The sequence below is a fragment of the Nerophis ophidion genome, linkage group LG24 (genome assembly GCF_033978795.1).
Source record: "Nerophis ophidion isolate RoL-2023_Sa linkage group LG24, RoL_Noph_v1.0, whole genome shotgun sequence".
NCBI lineage: Eukaryota > Metazoa > Chordata > Actinopteri > Syngnathiformes > Syngnathidae > Nerophis > Nerophis ophidion.
This window is the reverse complement of record NC_084634.1, coordinates 39,131,004-39,157,280: the sequence shown is the minus strand read 5'-3', so window position 1 is coordinate 39,157,280 and position 26,277 is coordinate 39,131,004. Positions and strand designations below refer to the sequence as shown.

Here is a 26,277-nt window from a genome sequence, read left to right as displayed (position 1 = left end):
ATTAGTGATCATTAATCTTCACGAAGACGTCACTTTCGTCAATTGATTGACATTCACGGCACCCAAAGATCTTCTGAGATAACACCGGTTGATCGAGGGGAAGGCGAGAAACACTTTTTATTTCAACAGACTCTCGCATCGTACCTGCCGTCACAACGCTAAAGACTGACTGCACAGTTCCTGCCTTCACAATAAAAGCGCTGCTTCATCCTGGCTGCGCTAACGAAATAAAAGTCTCAAAAAACCGGCGTGCACGGAGTTTGCCGCCATTGTATTTCTTGTAAAGTTTATAAAAACGAGTATGGAGGCTAGACAAATAAGATGCCAAAAACAACCACTCTTGTGGTATCAAACAGAAAGGAGAACTTTTTTTCTCATCCATTTGAAAATGTGAACGTTATCAGCACTACTGTCTGATTCCAATCAATGCAAGTCATCAGAATCAGGTAATACTACAACTTATATTCTTGTCTTCATGAAAGGAAGGAATCTATACGTTTTAAACATGCTTGTATTATTATTAAACACCTTTCCCTTGTTAACAAAAACGTCTATATAAGAATGAGGTAGATCCCCTCGACTTGGTCAATTGAAAAGTAGCGCCAGCAGAAAAAGTTTGGGCACCCATGCTCTAGCGCAGGGGCCGGGAACCTTTTTGGCTGACAGAGCCATGAAAGCCAAATATTTTAAAATGTATTTCCGTGAGAGCCATATCATATTTTTTAACATTGAATACAACTAAATGCGTGCATTTTTGAAGTAAAACCAACATTTTTAGAGTACACTAAGTCTCTAATTATTTTTACTAACATTATTTCTTGAACAGGGACGGTTGAAACGGATGGATGGATTAAAATGCTTGAGAATGTTTTATATTTTGAACGTTATTTTTAACATCGTGATTACCAGCGGAATTATTCATTACTTATCGTGTCAAGCAATGTCAGCTAAGATTTATCTGAGAGCCAGATGCAGTCATCAAAAGAGCCACAGGTTCCCTACCCCTGCTCTAGCGGGTGAATTTTCAAATGATGCTACATTAGCAGTGATGCTACTTTTTGTAGCAACGCTTTTGCTATATAATTGTATGGTGATATTGACTATATGGTGATATAACTGTTGCACACAGTTGCGACGTATGTAAGAAGGTGCGCTTGTTTAAGTCTCTGTGAGAAGGAGACAAGAAAGAGTGAGAAGAGCCTGTAGTGTAATGCCAGCAGCTAAAAGCAACTGCGTGAGAAGGTATACTCCAATATCACCATGTAGTCATTTTCTATATCACACAGAGACAAACCCGCGTATATCGAGTATATTCCATATATTGCCCAGTCCTAGTGTATATATATTTTTCCTCCCCATCTGTTTGACATGCATCGCTGGCTGTGTTCTTACTTGAGAAGCAATGGCTGAGAACTTGAGCGCCTGGAGAGTCTCATCATAGATGGAGGCGCAGGTGTTGATGTTGACCACCATGCTGGACGTTCCTTGGCCGCAGAAGAAGCCCTGAAGCACGCGGGTCAGTTTGCTGTCCCTGAAGGGCACCACTTGAGGGGGGCGGGACCTGCAGATGGTGAAACATTAAAGGGAACCATTAACAGCAGACCTATGTAAGCGTCAATATATACCTTGATGGTGCGGAAAAAAGATCGTATATTTTTCTAACCAATTTCCGAACTCTAAATGGGTGAATTTTGGCGAATTAAACGCCTTTCTATTTATCGCTCTTGGAGCGATAACGTCAGAACGTGACGTCACCTAGGTAGTCAACGCCATTTTTCCCTACCACCTCACACGCATAGAGTCAAATCACCTCTGTTAATTTTCGTTTTTTGGACTGTTTTCCGTACCTTGGAGACATCATGCCCCGTCGGTGTGTTGTCGGAGGGTGTAACAACACGATCAGGGACGGATTCAAGTTGACTTACGTGTAGTGTGCATCCATTAGCACGGCATGCTAATCGATGCTAACATGCTATTTAGCGGCGATGTTAAGGCAGACATGGCACGGAGATGTATGGATAACCTGCGGATGGATTTCCAACGATAAAGTCAACGAAATCACAAAGGTGGGTGTTGTTGATGTTATTGACTTATGTGCTAATCAGACATATTTGGTCGCGGCGTGACTGCCAGCTTCACGGTGGCAGAGGGGTTAGTGCGTCTGCCTCACAATACGGAGTTCCTGCAGTCCTGGGTTCAAATCCAGGCTCGGGATCTTTCTGTGTGGAGTTTGCATGTTCTCCCCGTGAATGCGTGGGTTCCCTCCTGGTACTCCGGCTTCCTCCCACTTCCAAAGACATGCACCTGAGGATAGGTTGATTGGCAACACTAAATAGGCCCTAGTGTGTGAATGTGAGTGTGAATGTTGTCTGTCTGTCTATCTGTGTTGGCCCTGCGATGAGGTGGCGACTTGTCCAGGGTGTACCCCGCCTTCCGCCCGATTGTAGCTGAGATAGGCGCCAGCGCCCCCCGCGACCCCGATAGGGAATAAGCGGTAGAAAATGGATGGATGACTGCCAGCTAATCGATGCTAACATGCTATTTAGGCTTGCTGTATATACACTTGAAACTATATTTACATCCAGTGGTTCCTTCCACCCACATTTAATGCCAAACAAACACTTACCAATCGACGGATTTAAGTTGATCCAGTGTCACAAGATGCGAAACTTTCGATCGTTGGTCTGCACATTTTACCGGCGATGCTAAGGCAAACATTGCCGAATAGCGTCAATAGCTATTCACTTAATAGCTTCAATTTTGTTTTCGCTATCTGCCTCCATACTCCAACCATCCGTTTCAATACATGCGTAATCTGTTGAATCGCTTAAACCGCTGAAATCCGAGTCTGAATCCGAGCTAATGTCGCTATATCTTGCTGTGGTAACCGCCATGTTTGTTTGTATTGGCATCGCTATGTGACGTCACAGGAAAATGGACAGTGTCTCTACAGATAACGAAAATCAGGCACTTTAAAGCGTTTTTTAGGGATATTCCGGGACGGGTAAAATTTTGAAAAAAAATTAGAAAAATAAAATAAGCCACTGGGAACTGATTTTTATTGGTTTTAACCCTTCTGAAATTGTGATAATGTTCCCCTTTAAAGGCCTACTGAAAGCCACTACTAGCGACCACGCAGTCTGATAGTTTATATATCAATGATGAAATATTAACATTGCAACACATGCCAATACGGCTTTTTAGTTTACTAAATTACAATTTTAAATTTCCCGCGGAGTTTCTTGTTGAAAACGTCGTGGAATAATGACGCGTGTTTGTGACGTTATTGGTTGGAGCGGACATATTATCCCAGCACCACACACAGCTAAAAGTCGTCTCTTTACATCGCATAATTACACAGAAATTTGGACATCTGTGTTGCTGAATCTTTTGCAATTTCTTTAATTAATAATGGAGACGTCAAAGAAGAAAGATGTAGGTGGAAACCGGTGGATTGCAGCTGCCTTTAGCACCGAAACACAGCCGGTGTTTCTTTGTTTGTTGTGAAGCTTTAACACCGAGTGATCAAGTAAACATGTTTCTCTACGTCAACCATCAAGTTTTTGGATGGAGAAATTGTGATATTTAGTCGGCTCTTACCAGAGACTTCAGTGGATTATGCGACTTCCTCCTGCGGCTCAAAAAGGCAGCTGTGATCTTGGCTCCTCTGAGAGACACTGGCGTTCACCGCAGCCATCCAACTTTCAGGTATGACTTTATAATCTCACTAAAACACTATTAAAACAATCAGCAGATAAGGGATCGTCCAAAATTATTCTAGTAAATGTGTCTAATTACATCTGAAACGGTCCCACTGCCGCCGCCTGGAGCCGTCGCCTTTTTTTTTGTGCTTCACTCGAACTTTCCTCATCCATGAATCTTACATACTCGCTCAAATTAATGGGGAAATTGTCGCTTTCTCGGTTTGAATAGCTCTTGCTGCTGCAGGCTCACATTATAAACAATGTGAGGAGCCCTCACACCGGTGACGTCACGCGCACATCGTCTGCTACTTCCAGTAAAGGCAAATTTTTTTTATTAGCGACCAAAAATTGCGAACTCTATCGTGGATGTTCTCTACTAAATCATTTCAGCAAAATTATGGCAATATCGCGAAATGATCAAGTATGACACATAGAATGGACCTTCTATCCCCGTTTGAATAAGAAAATCTCATTTCAGTTGGCCTTTAAGTCGGTCCGTCGCTGGCAGCGTTGCAGTTATTGGTAGAATAAATAAGGAGCGCGAGTACTTGTTGGCCTGGTTGTGCCTGAGGACAGCGATACAGCGGCCCAGCGCCAACAGGGAGGCGTTGATGTTGTTGGCTTCCCTCATCCTGTCGCCGTTACGCTGCTGCTTGCAGCGTTCCGTCCCGGCAAGGTCGCACACAGTCAGTCTGCAGAAAACAAAGAAAATGGTGAATAACGGAAGGCAAAAGACTAAACATTGCGGAGACTTACTCGCTGATGTGCACGTTGGGATCGGAACCTTCCTCCGGGCGGATGCGCATGACACGGACGGAGAAAATGCTGTGGCTGAAAAGCAGACAAGGAAAAACTGTCAGAGAATAAATTGATAGATTTAAAAAAAGAACCTACCTGCGGCTGGAGTTTTGGTTAAGGTGGGTGCTGGCAAAACTTTGGTTACGACGTCCTGCCCTCAGAATCTTCCAGGCTTCCTCTGCACTGCGGACTTGGATCCATGTGAGGTCTAACAAAACAACCAAATGACACTTTTGAATTATATTTACAATAAACACTGCTAAACATTCTGTATTGCAATTCATATTCCGCCCTATTTTTACTCCCACATTTTCATCCGATTCACAACGAAGCCTTCATTTATAACCAAATGGAACCACTTTTTAATTGTCCAAAAATTCCCCGCAACATTTTTTTCCATTCAAAATGAATGGCAAATTTGTTCTAACTTGCACATTTCCAAACCATTCCAAAGTAAAAACGCTCCTGGCTAAAGTTAGTCAATTGCTCGAGTCCTATCTATTGCAGGTATACAATTCAGTCATATTTTAGTACTTGACACATTCTGCAGGTGTGCGTCTCAAAGTCTGCTATTTTGCCACTTTACAGATGTTAACTGTTAGCATGGTAAAGTTTGCATGCAAATATGTTAACGTAGGGCCGGGCGATAGATAGATAGATAGATAGTACTTTATTTATTCCGTCAGGAGAGTTCCTTCAGGAAAATTAAAATTTTCAGCACAATCCCGTTCAAGATCAGACAAACATTACAGGGAGACAGAACAGGATCGCTGACGGGTCTGCCGGCTTCCAGCGCCCCTTACAAAAAAGATGAGATACAGGTAAACAAGGGCGGGGGATGGGAGAGAAAAAAAATTGAAGATTAAAATAAAATTAAAAAAAAAAAAATCGGTCTTAGCCTGGGCCCTGGAGTGGGGGTGCAGACTGAGGCCAAGGGAAAAAACAACAACAACTCATAGCCATAGAACACATGTAAGAGGGAACATCAAACATCAAAGAACACAGAGGACATTAAAGACATTAAAGCAGCAGATACAAGCAGACACTTCTACATACAGCTATGAATAAAAAGTAAAAGAAACATATCCACTGTGGTGGCCTCTGCGGTGTTCCACGCCATCGTCCGCTGGGGAGGAGGGAGCATGGCCAGAGACAGGCGCAGACCCAACAAAGCAACCAAGACAGCCGACTCCACTCTCGGCCAGTGTCCAGTCCGCATGGATGAGCGAGGATACGTCCAAGGTGACTGAGGTGTCCGACACCCAATCAAGACACCGCAAAGCCTCTCCGTCCCAGTAGCTCAGTGCTAGCTCCGCAGCCCTGTCCCCTCATCCGCATCTCCTCCAGTACATCCAAACAGACTCCGGTGTGGCAGAGACCCTTGCAGCTGGTCTCCATGGCAAAAAGGCTCCCGGGAGGCAGATCCAGAAGTCCACAAAAAAAGCACCACAGAGGTCACGAAAGGGCCACCCCTTGTCACACAGTCCCAAAGGGTCCCGGACCAAAAGGCGAGAAAATGTAATAACACATGAAAACGAGGGAAACACAAAAGGATGACACAAGTGCACAGAGCTCCTGCCTACAGCAGTGCCATCTTGGAAAAAAATATGGATATGCCGATATACACAATATATGGCGGGTTTGTCTCTGTGTGATATAGAAAATGACTATACGGTCATATTGGAGTATACGTTCTCACGCAGTTGCTTTTAGCTGCAGGCTCTTCTCACTTTCTTGTCTCTCCTTCTCACGGACAGCAAGCACACCTTCTTACTTACGTCACATGCTGTCTTACTTACGTCACATGCTGTCTTACATACGTCACATGCTGTCTTACATACGTCACATGCTGTCTTACATACGTCACATGCTGTCTTACATACGTCACATGCTGTCTTACATACGTCACATGCTGTCTTACATACGTCACATGCTGTCTTCCATACGTCACATGCTGTCTTACATACGTCACATGCTGTCTTACATACGTCACATGCTGTCTTACACACGTCACATGCTGTCTTACATACGTCACATACTGTCTTACATACGTCACATGCTGTCTTACATACGTCACATGCTGTCTTACATACGTCACATGCTGTCTTACATACGTCACATGCTGTCTTACATACGTCACATGCTGTCTTACATACGTCACATGCTGTCTTACATACGTCACATGCTGTCTTACATACGTCACATGCTGTCTTACATACGTCACATGCTGTCTTACACACGTCACATGCTGTCTTACACAGGTCACATGCTGTCTTACACAGGTCACATGCTGTCTTACATACGTCACATGCTGTCTTACATACGTCACATGCTGTCTTACATACGTCACATGCTGTCTTACATACGTCACATGCTGTCTTACATACGTCACATGCTGTCTTACATACGTCACATGCTGTCTTACATACGTCACATGCTGTCTTACATACGTCACATGCTGTCTTACATACGTCACATGCTGTCTTACATACGTCACATGCTGTCTTACATACGTCACATGCTGTCTTACATACGTCACATGCTGTCTTACATACGTCACATGCTGTCTTACATACGTCACATGCTGTCTTACATACGTCACATGCTGTCTTACATACGTCACATGCTGTCTTACATACGTCACATGCTGTCTTACATACGTCACATGCTGTCTTACATACGTCACATGCTGTCTTACATACGTCACATGCTGTCTTACATACGTCACATGCTGTCTTACATACGTCACATACTGTCTTACATACGTCACATACTGTCTTACATACGTCACATACTGTCTTACATACGTCACATACTGTCTTACATACGTCACATACTGTCTTACATAAGTCACATACTGTCTTACTTACGTCACATACTGTCTTACATACGTCACATACTGTCTTACATACGTCACATACTGTCTTACATACGTCACATACTGTCTTACATACGTCACATACTGTCTTACATACGTCACATACTGTCTTACATACGTCACATACTGTCTTACATACGTCACATACTGTCTTACATAAGTCACATACTGTCTTACATAAGTCACATACTGTCTTACTTACGTCACTTACTGTCTTACATACGTCACATACTGTCTTACATAAGTCACATACTGTCTTACTTACGTCACATACTGTCTTACATACGTCACATACTGTCTTACATACGTCACATACTGTCTTACATAAGTCACATACTGTCTTACTTACGTCACATACTGTCTTACATACGTCACATACTGTCTTACTTACGTCACATACTGTCTTACATAGGTATACGCCCTCGCAGAGCAGAGAAATAGCAGCATGGGTAACGTTAGCTGTGATGCTAGCGGAGCAGTGCGAGTGGTAATACGAGGGAGAGAAGGTGTGAATCTGGTAAGGAAGTAAGACTTAATTCCCAAGAAAAACAGCAGGGGGTCCATCGTCTGGCGGTGGTTTGGCTTCAAGTGGGAATATGTCAGACAACCGTAATTTGTTATGTGTGGGGTATAAGCATTAATACAAAAAGTAGCATTACTGCTAATATGTAGCATAATTTGAAAAGTCACCTGCTAGAAAATGAAGAGTGCTTGAAACTCTGCATGTCAACATCTCTGTTCGGTGCCACACCAACAAAATGCCAAGGCAACCATTTCCACATAAACACCGCATGAAAAAAATAGTCAACAACAGAAGGAGATAATGTCCGCAGGAACCTACCACATAGTGATTTGATAATCTATGATGCAGCTCAATTTTATTTGACAGTTATTGAAATATCTTGTGTGACATCATGCACAAAAGTGCACTTTATTTGTTTTAAACTATTGTAGTGGAGTTCTGTACAAAAAGTGCACTTTAATTTAATGTTTTCATATGTCATCTTAGTGACATCATGCACAAAATTGCACTCGTAGCTTGTTTCAAAATGTCTCTGAACATCTTGCACTTGTCTCCGCTCGGGACAGTCTCCTGCTGGCCCCATTATGGACTGGACTCTCACTAATATGTTAGATCCACTATGGACTGGACTCTCACTAATATGTTAGATCCACTATGGACTGGACTCTCACTATTATATTATATACACTATGGACTGGGCTCTCACAATATTATGTTAGATCCACTATGGACTGGACTCCTACATTATTATGTTAGATCCACTATGGACTGGACTCTCACTATTATGTTAGATCCACTATGGACTGGACTCTCACACTATTATGTTAGATCCACTATGGACTGGACTCTCACTATTATGTTAGATCCACTATGGACTGGACTCTCACTATTATGTTAGATCCACTATGGACTGGACTCTCACTATTATGTTAGATCCACTATGGACTGGACTCTCACTATTATGTTAGATCCACTATGGACTGGACTCTCACTACTATGTTAGATCCACTATGGACTGGACTCTCACTATTATGTTAGATCCACTATGGACTGAACTCTCTCACTATTATGCCAGACCCACTCGTCATCCATTACATCCGGTCTCCCCTAGAGGGGGAGTGGGGGTCACCCACATCAGCGGTCCTCTCCAAGGTTTCTCATACTCATTCACATCCCACTGGGTTGTGAGTTTTTCCTTGCCCTTATGTGGGCTCTGAACCGAGGATGTCATTGTGGCTTGTGCAGCCCTTTGAGACACTTGTGATTTAGGGGTGTACAAACAAACATTGATTGATGATTTTGGTATTTGATGCATACTTACTGTTAGAATGGTAATTTTAGCATGCTAGCTTTTGCAGCTCATATTTCAAGTACACACCTAAGAGTCATATTTGTTATGTGACAAAGACAATAGTTATCAGTGTCTTCCTTTGGTTTGAATAAATACATTGAACATGCAGCTCTTAGTACACCATTAAAGGGGAACATTATCAGCAGACCTATGTAAGCGTCAATATATACCTTGATGTTGCAGGAAAAAGACCATATATTTTTTTAACCTTTTTCTGAACTCCAAAAGGGTGAATTTTGGCGAATTAAACGCCTTTCTGTTTATGCCTCTCTGAGCGACGACGTCAGAACGTGACGTCACATCGGTCGTCAACGCCATTTTTCCCTACCACATCACACGCATCAAGTTAAATCAGCTGTTATTTTCCGTTTTTTCGACTGTTTGCCGGTACCTTGCAGACATCATGCCTCGTCAACGTGTTGCCGGAGGTTGTCACAACACGATCAGGGACTGATTCAAATTGATTTAATCGATGCTAACATGCTATTTAGGCTAGCTGTGTGTACATATTGCAGCATTATGCCTCATTTGTAGCTATATTTACATCTAGCCTTTCCCTCCATCCACATGTGATGCCAAACAAACACTTAGCAATCAACGGATTTAAGTTGCTCCAGTGTCAAGAGATGCGAAAGTCCCTCATTCGGTTTTTACCGGCGATGCTACGACAGAGATGGCATAGAGATGGCAAGAATGTCTGGATATCCTGCGACACTCAAAGCAGATTTATTCCCAACGATAAAGTCAACGAAATCACAGAGGTGAGTTTTGTTGATGTTATTGACTTATGTGCTAATCAGATATATTTGGTCGCGACATGACTGCCAGCTAATCGATGCTAACATGCTATTTAGGCTAGCTGTGTGTACATATTGCAGCATTATGCCTCATTTGTAGCTATATTTACATCTAGCCTTTCCCTCCATCCACATGTGATGCCAAACAAACACTTAGCAATCAACGGATTTAAGTTGCTCCAGTGTCAAGAGATGCGAAAGTCCCTCATTCGGTTTTTACCGGCGATGCTACGACAGAGATGGCATAGAGATGGCAAGAATGTCTGGATATCCTGCGACACTCAAAGCAGATTTATTCCCAACGATAAAGTCAACGAAATCACAGAGGTGAGTTTTGTTGATGTTATTGACTTATGTGCTAATCAGATATATTTGGTCGCGACATGACTGCCAGCTAATCGATGCTAACATGCTATTTAGGCTAGCTGTGTGTACATATTGCAGCATTATGCCTCATTTGTAGCTATATTTACATCTAGCCTTTCCCTCCATCCACATGTGATGCCAAACAAACACTTAGCAATCAACGGATTTAAGTTGCTCCAGTGTCAAGAGATGCGAAAGTCCCTCATTCGGTTTTTACCGGCGATGCTACGACAGAGATGGCATAGAGATGGCAAGAATGTCTGGATATCCTGCGACACTCAAAGCAGATTTATTCCCAACGATAAAGTCAACGAAATCACAGAGGTGAGTTTTGTTGATGTTATTGACTTATGTGCTAATCAGATATATTTGGTCGCGACATGACTGCCAGCTAATCGATGCTAACATGCTATTTAGGCTAGCTGTGTGTACATATTGCAGCATTATGCCTCATTTGTAGCTATATTTACATCTAGCCTTTCCCTCCATCCACATGTGATGCCAAACAAACACTTAGCAATCAACGGATTTAAGTTGCTCCAGTGTCAAGAGATGCGAAAGTCCCTCATTCGGTTTTTACCGGCGATGCTACGACAGAGATGGCATAGAGATGGCAAGAATGTCTGGATATCCTGCGACACTCAAAGCAGATTTATTCCCAACGATAAAGTCAACGAAATCACAGAGGTGAGTTTTGTTGATGTTATTGACTTATGTGCTAATCAGATATATTTGGTCGCGACATGACTGCCAGCTAATCGATGCTAACATGCTATTTAGGCTAGCTGTGTGTACATATTGCAGCATTATGCCTCATTTGTAGCTATATTTACATCTAGCCTTTCCCTCCATCCACATGTGATGCCAAACAAACACTTAGCAATCAACGGATTTAAGTTGCTCCAGTGTCAAGAGATGCGAAAGTCCCTCATTCGGTTTTTACCGGCGATGCTACGACAGAGATGGCATAGAGATGGCAAGAATGTCTGGATATCCTGCGACACTCAAAGCAGATTTATTCCCAACGATAAAGTCAACGAAATCACAGAGGTGAGTTTTGTTGATGTTATTGACTTATGTGCTAATCAGATATATTTGGTCGCGACATGACTGCCAGCTAATCGATGCTAACATGCTATTTAGGCTAGCTGTGTGTACATATTGCAGCATTATGCCTCATTTGTAGCTATATTTACATCTAGCCTTTCTCTCCATCCACATGTGATGCCAAACAAACACTTAGCAATCGACGGATTTAAGTTGCTCTAGTGTCAAGAGATGCGAAAGTCCCTCGTTTGGTTTTTACCGGCGATGCTACGACAGAGATGGCATAGAGATGGCAAGAATGTCTGGATATCCTGCGACACTCAAAGCAGATGCATTCCCAACGATAAAGTCAACGAAATCACAAAGGTGAGTTTTGTTGACGTTATTGACTTATGTGCTAATCAGACATGTTTGGTCGCGGCATGACTGCCAGCTAATCGATGCTAACATGCTATTTAGGCTACCTGTATGTACATTTGTAGTTGTATTTGCATCCAGCGTTTCCTTTCACCCACCTTTAATGCGAAACAAACACTAATCTACGGATTTAAGTTGATCCAGTGTCAATGCGAAAGTCCTGATCGGTTGGTCGGCACATTTTACCGTCGATGCTAAGACAGACATGAGTGGCCGAATAACGTCAATAGCTATTCGCGCAATAGCTTCAGTTTCTTCTTCAATTTCGTTTTCGTTATCTGCCTCCATACTCCAACCATCTGTTTCAATACATGCGTAATCTGTTGAATTGCTTAAGCCGCTGAAATCCGAGTCTGAATCCGAGCTAATGTCGCTATATCTTGCTGTGGTAACCGCCATGTTGTTTGTATTGGCATCGCTATGTGACGTCACAGGGACAGTGGCATCCCAAATAGCAAAGATCAAGCACTCTAAAGCTTTTTTTAGGGATATTCCGGGACGGGTAAAATTTTGAAAAAAAATTAGAAAAATAAAATAAGCCACTGGGAACTGATTTTTATTGGTTTCAGCCCTTCTGAAATGGTGATAATGTTCTCCTTTAATGTTCCATCTACAAGCACTTACCCTTCACATAAGGGTTGCCATGCTTGTCCTCGCTGAGCCGCAGCGAAATCCTCCTTTTCATGTGGAGGGAGGGCGTGGCGTCCAGCAGGTCGTACACAAACTCGTTGTAGATCTCGTAGGAGGACACCCAGATGGAGAACTGCAGCCCTTCTTCCAGGTCGTCGCCGCCGCTGTGTGACAGGCTGTCGGGCTCCAGGCAAACACTGTCGCAGTCTGCATGGTCAGATGTTCCACATTTTAAAAATATATATATATCTATAAATCCCAGCATTGGCATATGAAGGCTGTGGTGTGTCAGTGTAATGGATGTTCAAACACGTGCAAACCTCACTAAGCCTCGACAAGCTGACGAGACTTTAGTCACTTTACTTAACTAAACCAGTGTTTTTCAACCTTTTTTGAGCAAAGGCAACATTTTTTGCGTAGAAAAAATCCAAAAACACACCACCAGCAGAAATCATCAACTCAGTTGACAGTTAAAAGTCATTGTCGCAATTAATAGATATGATTGAAGCTGAGATAGACACCCGCGGCCCCAAAGGGAATAAGCGGTAGAAAGAGGATGGATGGACTTAAAAGCATAAGCAAGCATGCATTTATATAGCTCTTGTCTCAAAGTAGGTGTACTGTCACATCATGCCACGACTTATTTGGAGTTTTTTTTTTGCTGTTTTCCTGTGTGTAGTGTTTTAGCGCTCCTATTTTGGTGGCTTTTTTTCATTTTTTGGGTATTTTCCTGTAGCAGTTTCATGTCTTCCTTTGAGCGATATTTCCCGCATCTACTTTGTTTTAGCAATGAAGAATATTTCAAGTTGTTTTTTATCCGTCTTTGTGGGGACATTGTTGATTGTCATGTCATGTTCGGATGTACTTTGTGGACGCCGTCTTTGCTCCACAGTAAGTTTTTGCTGTCGTCCAGCATTCCGTTTTTGTTTTTACTTTGCAGCCAGTTCAGTTTTAGTTTCGTTCTGCATAGCCTTCCCTAAGCTACAAAGCCTTTTTCTTAAGGGCACTCACCTTTTGTTTATTTTTGGTTTAAGCATAAGACACCTTTTTACCTGCATTTACAAAGCAATTAGCTACCGCCTGCCACCTACTGATATGGAAGAGTATTACACGGCTCTAGAAAGCACCGACACTCAAAAACAACACATCATTTGGAGACTATAATTACAGTATGTGAAATTAGATAATCTCCCATGGCACACCGGAATGTATGTCATGGTACACTAGTGTGCCGCGGCACAGTGGTTGAAAAACACTGAACTAAACAACCAAAGAAAATTAACTCAATAATTTTGCCGGCATTTATACAATTGCCATGTTTGTCTGAAGGGGAAAGAGGGTTCACTCTGTGCCTCGCTCTCAGAACCTCAGCGGGTTCGTTCAATAGAATTAAATTTGAGATGTCCGATAATAAACTGCCGATATCGGCCGATAAATGCTTTAAAATGTATTATCAGAAATTATCTGTATCGGTTTCAAAAAGTAAAATGTATGAATTTTTAAAACGCCGCCGTACGGGGTGGTACACGGACTTAGAGACAAGTTTAGAGCGCCAATAAACCTCTTTGCGTGGCGGCCCAATCACATAATATCTATGGCTTTTCACACACACAAGTGAACGCAAGGCATATTTGGTCAACAGCCATACAGGTCACACTGAGGGTGGCCGTATAAACAACTTTAACACTGTTACATATATGTGCCGCACTGTGAACCCACACCAAACAAGAATGACAAACATTGCGGGAGAACATCCGCACCGTAACAAGACATAAACACAACAGAACAAATACCCAGAACCCCTTGCAGCACTAACTCTTCTGGGACGCTACAATTTGCTATCCCCTACACTCCCCATCAACCTCCTCATGCTCTCTCACATGTCCCAAAAGCCTAGCTGCTGTTTTGAGGCAATTAAAAAAAAAAAAGCACTTTGGCAGTGCCATGTTGGCATTTATTTCCATAACTTGAGTTGATTTATTTTGGAAAACCTTGTTACATTGTTTCATGCATCCAGCGGGGCATCACAACAGAATTAGGCTGAATAATGTGTTCATTCCTCGACTGTATATATCAGCATCGGTTGATATCAGAATCGGTACTTAAGAGTTGGACAATATCGGCAAAAAAGCCATTATGGGACATCTCTAAATGAAAAGAAAGGAGTAAAACCTTTGGTGAGTCATCCACAGTCATTGTGTCTGTGAAAGGAGGGTCTGCTAACCGGGAGCAGCAACACAGCTCCGCTAGTCGATAGTCAGAAGTAAATGTCCCGATTTGGGAATATCTCTGCTCCAAACCCAATGAGCAACATGAACTTGGACAATGGAGCCATTATGGCACATTTGCTGGAAAGAGGACAAAAACCTTATCCCAATGATCATCTGTTCAGTATTTGAACATAAAAGTGTTTGATTGTGAGGCATTAAAAGCCACAAAATGCAAGGGGTCCATCAGACCCACCAACGCTGGCTGAGTAACAACAATATGATCGTTGAACGGAAAATTTCTCCGCCTGTTTCTGCATCCCACACTTCTTTTGTGTTTCTGCACCTGCGGTTCCCACACAAGGTTTCAACATTTTTTGTCAACACTGTCTGCTCTCATTTTCTCGCACATTTGACCTTCTGATGTTCTGTGTGCCTAGATTCTGTCCTCCTCCTGTCTAGGCCTGCTGTGTGTGTGTGTGTGTGTGTGAAGTGAATTATATTTATATAGCGCTTTCTCTAGTGACAAAGTGCTTTACATAAGGAAACCCAATATCTAATTTTTACATTTAAACCAGTGTGGGTGGCACTGGGAGCAGGTGGGTAAAGTGTCTTGCCCAAGGACACAACGGCAGTGACTAGGATGGCGGAAGCGGGGATCGAACCTGCAACCCTCAAGTTGCTGGCACGGCCGCTCTACCAACCGAGCTATACCTGCGGTTCCCACACAAGGTTGCAACATTGTTTGCCAACACTGTCTGCTCTCATTTTCTCGCAGATTTGACCCTCTGATGTTCTGTGTAACCTACACTCTGTCCTCTTGCTGTCTAGGCCTGCTGTGTGTGTGTGAAGTTAATTATATTTATATAGCGCTTTTTCTCTAGTGACAAAGTGCTTTACATGGGGAAACCCAATATCTAATTTTTACATTTAAACCAGTGTGGGTGGCACTGGGAGCAGGTGGGTAAAGTGTCTTGCCCAAAGACACACCGGCAGTGACTAGGATGGCAGAAGCGGGGATCGAACCTGCAACCCTCAAGTATCTGGCACGGCCGCTCTACCATCCGAGCTATACCTGCGGTTCCCACACAAGGTTGCAACATTGTTTGTCAACACTGTCTGCTCTCATTTTCTCGCACATTTGACCCTCTGATGTTCTGTGTAACCTACACTTTGTCCTCTTGCTGTCTAGGCCTGCTGTGTGTGTGTAAAGTTAATTATATTTATATAGCGCTTTTTCTCTAGTGACAAAGTGCTTGACATGGGGAAACCCAATATCTAATTTTTACATTTAAACCAGTGTGGGTGGCACTGGGAGCAGGTGGGTAAAGTGCCCAAAGACACAACGGCAGTGACTAGGATGGCGGAAGCGGGATCGAACCTGCAACCCTCAAGTTGCTGGCACGGCCACTCTACCAACCGAGCTATACCTGCGGTTCCCACATTGTTTGCCAACACTGTCTGCTCTCATTTTCGCGCACATTTGACCCTCTGATGTTCTGTGTAACCTACACTCTGTCATCTTGCTGTCTAGGCCTGCTGTGTGTGTGTGTGGTCATTAAATATCCATCCATTTTCTACTGCTTATTCCCTTTTGGGGTCGCGGGGGGTGCTGGCGCCTATCTCAGCTACAATCGGGCAGAAGGCGGAGTACACCCTGGACAAGTCACCACCTCATCACAGGGCCAACACAGATAGACAACATTCACACACTAGGGACCATTTAGTGTTGCCAATCAACCTATCCCCAGGTGCATGTCTTTGGAAGTGGGAGGGGCCTATCCCCAGGTGCATGTCTTTGGAGATGGGAGGGACCTATCCCCAGGTGCATGTCTTTGGAGGTGGGAGGGGCCCATCCCCAGGTGCATGTCTTTGGAGGTGGGAGGGGCCTATCCCCAGGTGCATGTCTTTGGAGGTGGGAGGGGCCTATCCCCAGGTTCATGTCTTTGGAGGTGGGAGGGGCCTATCCCCAGGTGCATGTCTTTGGAGGTGGGAGGGGCCTATCCCCAGGTGCATGTCTTTGGAGGTGGGAGGGGCCTATCCCCAGGTGCATGTCTATGGAGGTGGGAGGGGCCTATCCCCAGATGCATGTCTTTGGAGGTGGGAGGAAGCCGGAGTACCCGGAGGGAACCCACGCATTCACGGGGAAAACATGCAAACTCCACACAGAAAGATCCCGAGCCTGGGATTGAACCCAGGACTGCAGGACCTTCGTATTGTGAGGCAGACGCACTAACCCCTCTTCCACCGTGAAGCCTTCATTAAATATGTATTCTGATATATGTTCTTCACCGAGATTGAGCCTAAGTCAGTGAGTCTCGGCTTGAAAAAATTAATTAATTGTATAATTTTTCTTTAAATAAAAAAAAAAATGAAAACTGGTCCCACAGACCCGAACACCACACAAGGGTGTTTCTCTAAAAAGTAGGGTTGGGGGCGGGGGAAAATCCCATTCTAGGCCATATGGCCCCGGCTCACCTTCCAGTTGGGTAGCAATGTTGCTGGTTGTGGAGAGACCACCAATGCCGCTGTCCCATATGGAGGTGCCGCCTCGACGGGAATTCTCATCCTAAAAACACACAAAATGAACATTTGAAGTCCGGCTATTTCCCCAGCCAGGATTAGATTACGGGTAGTGTACCTCTTTGAGCAGAGCGCTCCGGCGCATTTCCTCCTCCTTGACCTCGGAGGGCTGCAGGTACTTCACGTCCTGGTACAGGACTGGCTTCAGGGCCATGGTGCTGTACAGACGACCCTGGACTTTCCTGAAGAGAGATACTAAAGCTCGGGGCAGAAGGCCCGCCTTGCGACCAGTTCCTGCAACAAACATTGTAAGAAAAAACTGTTGAATCAAAGTGAAACACTGGCTATTATGGTTGGGCGATACAGTGGGACAAAAAAGTATTTAGTCAGCCAGCGATTGTGCAAGTTCTCCCACTTAAAAAGATGACAGAGGTCTGTAATTTTCATCATAGGTACACTTCAACTGTGAGAGACAGAATGTGGAAAAAAAATCCAGGAATTCACATTGTAGGAATTTTAAAGAATTTATTTGTAAATGATGGTGGAAAATAAATATTTGGTCAACCATTCAAAGCTCTCACTGATGGAAGGAGGTTTTGGCTCCAAATCTCACGATACATGGCCCCATTCATTCTTTCCTTAACACGGATCAATCGTCCTGTCCCCTTAGCAGAAAAACAGCCCCAAAGCATGATGTTTCCACCCCCATGCTTCACAGTAGGTCTGGTGTTCTTGGGATGCAACTCAGTATTCTTCTTCCTCCAAACACCACCAGTTGAGTTTATACCAAAATGGATACATGGATGATACAGGAGAGGATTGGGAGAATGTCATGTGGTCAGATGAAACCACAATAGAACTTTTTGGTATAAACTCAACTTGTCGTGTTTGGAGGAAGAAGAATACTGAGTTGCATCCCAAGAACACCATACCTACTGTGAAGCATGGGGGTGGAAACATCATGCTTTGGGGCTGTTTTTCTGCAAAGGGGACAGGACAGTTGATCCGTGTTAAAGAAAGACTGAATGCAGGGTTTCCCACACATTCATTTATTTGTGGCCGCCCGCCACGAAAGAATTACGGCCGCCACAAAAAAATAAAATAAAAAAATTGTTTTTTTCCGGCTTTTGACTCGCTCGACTGCTCATAAAAGCAACGGGACTCTGTCTGTGAATGGAGATTGTAGTTACATATTATATAAATATTATATAAATATGTACATAAAGGGTTTTAATTATATTCCAACTCCGCGTTCTTCTTGGTCATCGCCGCTGGGGTCCATCGCCTGGCGGTGGTTTGGTTTCAAGCAAGAATATGTTGAACAGACAACCATAATTTGTCAAGTGTGGGGCAAAAGCGTTTCTATAAAAAGTAGCATTACTGCTAATTTGTAGCATCATTTGAAAAGTCACCCGTTAGACAATGAAGAGTGCTTGAAACTCAGCATGTCAACATCTCCGGTCGGTGCCACACCAACAAAATGCCCAAGCAACCATTTCCAGAATAACACTGTATGAAAAAACTAGTCAACAACAGACGAAGATAACGTCCGTAGGAACCTACCACATAGCGAAGGACATACACTATTTGATTTCCTATTATGCAGCTCATTTTTATTTGACGTGTGGAGAGGCGGAGCAGACAGTCCAACAGAGAGGCAGGGCACGCCGGAGCCCGGCCCAAGATGGCGGCGAGGAGGTGGGGATGGCGAGCGAGCGGCGAGGCGTGCCGGGAGCGACGCCACAATCGAGATCAGGTGCGTGGATCGCGCACCTGTATGCGATTAATGAATCCTCTTGCACTGTTTAAAAGGGCGGCAGCCTTGAACGTCGGGGAGAGAGGTGGAGAAACAATGACGGAACGAGACGAAGCGCATGCAACCCGGAAGAGAGCAAGAGGCAGACTGAAAAGACACCCGAAAAAGACTTTTCTTAGTGGAACAGAAAGAAAGTCAACACTGCTTTTTCTTCCTTTAAATTTATATAGCGCTTTTCTCTAGTGACTCAAAGCGCTTTACTTAGTGAAACCCAATATCTAAGTTACATTTAAACCAGTGTGGGTGGCACTGGGAGCAGGTGGGTAACGTGTCTTGCCCAAGGACACAACGGCAGTGACTAGGATGGCGGAAGTGGGAATCGAACCTGGAACCCTCAAGTTGCTGGCACGGCCACTCTACCAACCGAGCTATACCGCCCAAAGTCATGTCCTTCCTTGGTGGTCCCTGGAACCCGCACGACGGAGAGAGTCGTTCACAGACACTTATTAAAAAATATCGTGTGACATCGTGCACAAAAGTGCGCTTTTTTTTTGTTTTAAACTATTGTAGTGTACAAAAAGTGCACTTTAATTGAGTGTCGTTTTGATATGTCATCTTAGTGACATCACGCACAAAAGTGCACTCATAGCTTGTTTTAAAATGCCTTTGACAATCTTGCACTTTCTGTTTTGGAAATGACATGAATGTTTGTGCCACTGCTTAATAACTGTTTCTAAAATACACTTTTAGTTGTGGTTTCCCTCTCTGCATGAATGTTTAAAAGTAGATTAATAAGAATGTTTTAATGTAGACACATAGAATCATCATGCTGCTGTGATTATATGTGTCAAATATCCAGATATATATGGTGTATCGTGACATGGCATAAAAATATGGAGATATTGAAAAAAGGCCGTATCGCCCAGCCCTACTGGCTACAGAATCTTACCTTGAACTGTATAAGTCTTCCCAGAATTAGTGACTCCGTAAGTGTAAAGCAGTCGGTTCTCTCCTTGGAGCACATGTCTGACCATGTCCTTCATGGTGCACTCGTAAAAGTGCTGCTGTGTGGTCTCTGGTCCCAGGATCTGATTGAGATGGGCAGTGTATTTATGAGCAGATTTTTCCGTCTCTTCTTAAAAAAAGGACGTCAGTGGCTTGATGTCTTTTTCCCCCTCACCTTGGAGAAAGTGAACTTGTGCATGCTCGGACAGATGCCCCTCTCCGCCATCTTGGTGTTTTGGGAGCACTTGGGCGCTTTGAGCAGCAAGTTCTCGTCATCCTGGATGTTCACACAACCCTGAAAAGGAGCCAGCACATTAGCCCACACATGTAGTGGAACCTCCGACTTATTTTGATTAATTTATACCATGTTTTGTGTCTGTTGAAATTCAAAAAGAAGATCTGTCAAAAAGCTAAGAGGTCTGCTCTGTTATTTGTTTTCTATTCAGAACCAAGGGATATATGGGGGAAAGTTCAGTTTGTGGCCACTCTGACCGTTCTAAGAAATGTTATGATAAGGAGATCCAGGATTGATTTGGTGCCAGTAGCGGCAAAACAAAAAGACCTTGACACATGAGGGAGTCATATTAAAAAAAAGCCAGATGATTTGCATGTTTTTCGTTTGATTCTGGTCCTCTGGAGCAGTGGTCCCCAACCTTTTTGTATCCGCGGACCGGTCAACGCTTAATAATTTGTCCCGCAGTCCGGGTGGGGTGGTGGTGGGGGTCAATCCTTTTTTTTTTTCTTTGTCATGAAAAAGGGACGTTTTTGTCATGAAAAGGGGTTTTTTTTGAGGTTGGTGCACTAATTCTAAGTGTATATTGTGTTTTTTATGTTGATATAAATGAATAAAAAATTATTCTGCGGCCCGGTGTCAATCTGGCCACGGCCCGGTACCGGTGGTTGGGGACCCCTGCTCTGGAGGACGATGTCTGTCTTCATATCAGCAATTAAATCCAACCTGTACTTTTCGATATTGGCTAAATAAAACTTTTGTACTAAAACCACTTTGTTTGCAGTTAAGTTTCGGATTTTCCAACACACACACACACACACACACACACACACACACACACACACACACACACACACACACACACACACACACACACACACACACACAAAAATGGCTTGGCGTCTGAAATCGAACCTGCTCTTCGCCCCGTTCTCTCTCACACTCTGTGAGGGGTCGGATGCGTAGGAACACCTTCACCCTCTCTGGGTCGTCCTTACCACTGCTGCCCGGTCCCATCAATGCTGAGTTCACAGCCGCTTCCTGTAAACACAAACGCATGCAAAGCTGAAAGAAGTGAGCAAATTATGAACTGAAACGATCACAAAACATACCAATAAAGTGGCTTTGGAGCAAACTCTGGCCAAATTTGGCCCGTTGTGTAATTTCATTTGGCCCTTGAGGCAATATCAAATTAACATTAGATCTGGCCCGCCAGTATTATAACACCGCATTCACCGTTAATACTCATACTTGCCAACCCTCCCGATTTTCAGTGCCCCTCTCGAAAGTCTCCTGGGGCAACCATTCTCCAGAATTACTCCCGATTTCCACCCCACAACAACATTGGGGGCGTGCCTTAAAGGCACTGCATCCAGCGTCCTCTACAACCAGTCGTCACGGCCGTTTTACCTCCATTCAAACAGCGCCCCTGTCACATGATAAACGCGGCTTCTACACACACATAAGTGAATCAACTTTACACAGTTACAAATATGCGCCACACCGTGAACCCACACCAAACAAGAATGACAAACACATTTCGGGAGAACATCCACACCGTAACAGAACATAAACACAACAGAAGAAAGACCCAGAACCCCTTGCAGCACTAACCCTTCCGGGATGCTACAATATACACCCCTTGCTACCACCAAACCCTGCTCACCTATTTGTTATTTTATTTTCAAATTTACTAGCCTGTGGAAAAAGTTAATGTTGATATTTACCTCAGAAGGCTGCATGTAGAAAGGAGGCATTCAATTTTTTATTTTGATTTTATTTAATATACCATTGATGTTTTTCGTATTGTGAAAGTTGATTTTGCACTATTAAGTTATATAATTATTGCTTGTTCCATATTTAGTGTTAAAGCAAATCAGTGTAGCAAACTGAGCAATAATTACCATTTTATTCATGCTCTTTCTCTTGCTTCTTCAAGGCTTGAATGTTTGATTCATTCATTATTGTTATTTTATTTTCAAATTATTAGCCTGTGGAAAAAGTTTATTTTGATATTTACCTCAGAAAGCTGCAAATAGAAAAGAGGCATTCAATTATTATCTACATTTTATTTGATATCCCATTGATATTTTTCAATTATTATTATTTGAAACTGGGTTTTGCATGTCACTATAAAGTTATATAAGCCTTGCAAGTTCAATATTTAATGCAAAACTTGTTAGGGTCCCTATTAAAAAGTTAATTTGTTCAACCTTGGCCCGTGGCTTTGTTCAGTTTTACATTTACAGTTGACGCCCCTGCTTTGAGTGCAGTACTGGCTGTAACCAGCAAAAGTGCTGTTGGTTCATATCAAGCAGAGTTGTGTGCAGAGCAGTGTTTTTTAACCTTTTTTGAGCCAAGCCGCATTTTTTCCCATTGAAAAAATCCGGAGGCACACCACACAACACCAGCAGAAATCATTAAAGGGGAACATTATCAGCAGACCTATGTAAGCATCAATATATACCTTGATGGTGCAGAAAAAAGACCATATATTTTTTTAACCGATTTCCGAACTCTAAATGGGTGAATTTTGGCAAATTAAACGCCTTTCTGTTTACCGAGCTGGAGGCAATGACGTCAGAATGTGACGTCGCCGAGGTAACACACCCACCATTTTCATTTTCAGCACATTACAAACACCGGGTCTCAGCTCTGTTATTTTCCATTTTTTTGGAACCTTGGAGACATCATGCCTCGTCGGTGTGTTGTCGGAGGGTGTAACAACACTAACAGGGAGGGATTCAAGTTGCACCACTGGCCCCAAGATGCCAAAGTGTCTGCCGCCAGACCCCCATTGAATGTGCTAGAGCAGGGGTGGGCATTACGTCGATCGCGATCGACTGGTCGATCTCGGAGGGTGTGTCAGTCGATCAATCAATCAATGTTTATTTATATAGCCCCAAATCACAAATGTCTCAAAGGACTGCACAAATCATTACGACTACAACATCCTCAGAAGAACCCACAAAAGGGCAAGGAAAACTCACACCCAGTGGGCAGGGAGAATTCACATTCAGTGGGACGCCAGTGACAATGCTGACTATGAGAAACCTTGGAGAGGACCTCATAAAGTCGATCTCAAGCCAGGCATTAAAAAATAGACATAAAAATGAGCAATCATCAATCATACCAAGACTTCACTTTCGTCAGTTGTTTGACATTCTCGGCACCCGAGGATCTTGTGAGATGACGCTGGCTGCTGCGAGCTCATATTTAAGAAAAAAATCACTAACAGGGCGGACGCAGAGAAACACATTTTATTTCTAGAGACTCCGTACCTACTGTCAAAACTCTAAAGACCGACTGCACAGTTCCTGTCTTCACCATAAAAGACCTGTTTCATCCTGCCTGTGCTAACAAAATAAGAGTCTCAGAAAGCTAGCGTGCACAAGCTAGCAAGCTACGGAGTTTGATGCCAATGTATTTCTCCCCCGCCCTCAGCGACCGCTTTCTCACTTGCTTGCCCACCCGCACACTCACTGACGTCACTCACCTGCTGCCAGACATTAAAGGGCCACACACATATGCTACTCTCATAACAAAGTGTTTAAAAAGGAGTATGCAAGTTGGACAAATGAGATGCCAAATCCAACCACTTTCATGTGGTATTGGACAGAAAGGAGTACTTTTTTTCCCCTCCATTTGAAAATGCGGACGTTATCAGCACCACTGTCTGATTCCAATCAATGCAAGTCATCAGAATCAGGTAATACACCAACTTATATTCTTGTCTTCATGAAAGAAAGGAATCTATGTGTGTTAAACATGCGTGTATTATCATTAAACACCATTAACTTGTTAACAAAAATGTCTCTTTTATAAATAAATAAATATCAATTATAAATAGGAATGAGGTAGATCTCCTCGACTTGGTCAATTGAAAAGTAGCTCGCCTGCAGAAAAAGTGTGAGCGCCCCTGCTATAGATGCTAAAAGCGGAAACAAATAGACTAAAAAACTGTTTTTACCCACGAGCCATAGTAGCATTAAAGGCCTACTGAAAGCCACTACTAGCCACCACGCAGTCTGATAGTTTATATATCAATGATGAAATATTAACATTGCAACACATGCCAATACGGCCTTTTTAGTTTACTAAATTGCAATTTTAAATTTCCCAGGAGTTTCTTCTTGAAAGTGTCACGGAATTATGACATGTAGGCATGACGTCACGGGCTGTTAGGAATATGAGCGCTGCACACACACACAGCTACAAGTTGTCTGCTTTAATTGCATAATCACACAGTAATTTGGACATATGTGTTGCTGAATCTTTCGGGGAATAAGCGGTAGAAAATGTTCAATTAATATTGGAGACTATAAAGAAGAATGCTGTTGGTGGAAAGTGGTGGATTGCAGCTGCCTTTAGCACCGAAACACAGTCTGTGTTTCTTTGTTGTGAAGCTTTAACACAGAACAATCAAACGAACATGTTTCTCTACGTCAACCAGCAAGTTTTTGAATGGGAAAATTGTGATATTAAGTCAGCTCTTACCGGAGACTTGAGTGGATTATGCGACATTCTCCTGTAGCTGTCAAAAAGGCAGCTGCGATCTTGGCTCCTCCAAGAAACACTGGCGTTCACCGCAGCCCTCCGACTTCCAGGTATGACTTTATAATCTCACTAAAACACTAGTAACACAATAAGCAGATAAGGGATTTTCCAGAATTATCCTAGTAAATGTGTCTAATAACATCTGAATCGCTCACACTGCCGTCGCATTTTCTTTTTTTTTTATTAGTCCTTCACTCTAACTTTCCTCATCCACGGATCTTTCATTCTCGCTCAAATTAATGGGGAACTCGTCGCTTTCTCGGTCCGAATAGCTCTTACTACTGGTGGCTATGATTTTAAACAATGTTCAGATGTGAGGAGCTCCACAACCCGTGACGTCATGCGCACATCGTCTGCTACTTCCCGTACAGGCAAGGCTTTTTATTAGGGACCAAAAGTTGCGAACTTTATCGTGGATGCCATCCATCCATTTTCTACCGCTTATTCCCTTTCGGGGTCGCGGGGGGCGCTGGCGCCTATCTCAGCTACAATCGGGCAGAAGGCAGGGTACACCCTGGACAAGTCGCCACCTCATCGCAGGGCCAACACAGATAGACAGACAACATTCACACTCACATTCACACACTAGGGCCAATTTAGTGTTGCCAATCAACCTATCCCCAGGTGCATGTCTTTGGAAGTGGGAGGAAGCCGGAGTACCCGGAGGGAACCCACGCATTCACGGGGAGAACATGCAAACTCCACACAGAAAGATCCCGAGCCTGGATTTGAACCCAGGACTGCAGGACCTTCGTATTGTGAGGCAGACGCACTAACCCCTCTGCCACCGTGAAGCCTTTATTACTGATTTCATTTCCGGGATTTGAACTCAGTACTCCTGCATTAGGAGCCCAGAGTGTTGACCATTGAGCTATCCTGGGTCCCTTATCGTGGATGTTCTCTACTAAATCTTTTCAGCTAAAATATGGCAATATCGCGAAAAGATAAAGTATGACACATAGAATGGACCTGCTATCGATGTTTATATAAGAAAATCTCATTTCAGTAGGCCTTTATATATATATATATATATATATATATATATATATATATATATATATATACACACACACACACACACACACACACACACACACAGACATGCAATTGGGGATAGGTTGATTGGCAACACTAAATAGGCCCTAGTGTGTGAATGTGAGTGTGAATGTTGTCCTACTGTGTTGGCCCTGCGATGAGATGGCGACTTGTCCAGGGTGTACTCCGCCTTCCGCCCGATTGTAGCTGAGATAGGCGCCAGCGCCCCCCGCAACTCCAAAAGGGAATAAGCGGTAGAAAATGGATGTATGGATATACACACTCACACATCCATCCATTTTCCTACCGCTTCTCCCATTCGGGGTCACTGGAGCCTATCTCAGCTGCATTCGGGCGGTAGGCTGTACACCCTGGACAAGTCGCCACCTTTTATATATATATATATATACACATATATGTATATATATGTATATATATATATATATATATA

At 43.4% G+C, this 26,277-nt stretch overlaps 1 protein-coding gene across 4 annotated transcripts in view; it reads right to left on the bottom strand.

The window, feature by feature from the left end:
- Window positions 1–26,277, bottom strand: part of kif20a (kinesin family member 20A) — a 41,340-nt gene that overhangs the window by 14,240 nt on the left and 823 nt on the right. For all 4 annotated transcript variants that reach the window (XM_061885670.1, XM_061885672.1, XM_061885674.1 and 1 more), the window contains exons 3-12: window positions 21,150–21,275; window positions 20,178–20,297; window positions 19,947–20,085; window positions 17,360–17,535; window positions 17,197–17,287; window positions 12,506–12,718; window positions 4,599–4,710; window positions 4,461–4,535; window positions 4,253–4,396; window positions 1,393–1,561 (exon numbers count right to left, since the gene is read on the bottom strand). In XM_061885670.1, coding sequence (XP_061741654.1) covers window positions 1,393–1,561; window positions 4,253–4,396; window positions 4,461–4,535; window positions 4,599–4,710; window positions 12,506–12,718; window positions 17,197–17,287; window positions 17,360–17,535; window positions 19,947–20,085; window positions 20,178–20,297; window positions 21,150–21,275 — 1,365 coding nt within the window. The remainder of the gene's footprint in view (window positions 1–1,392; window positions 1,562–4,252; window positions 4,397–4,460; window positions 4,536–4,598; window positions 4,711–12,505; window positions 12,719–17,196; window positions 17,288–17,359; window positions 17,536–19,946; window positions 20,086–20,177; window positions 20,298–21,149; window positions 21,276–26,277) is intronic.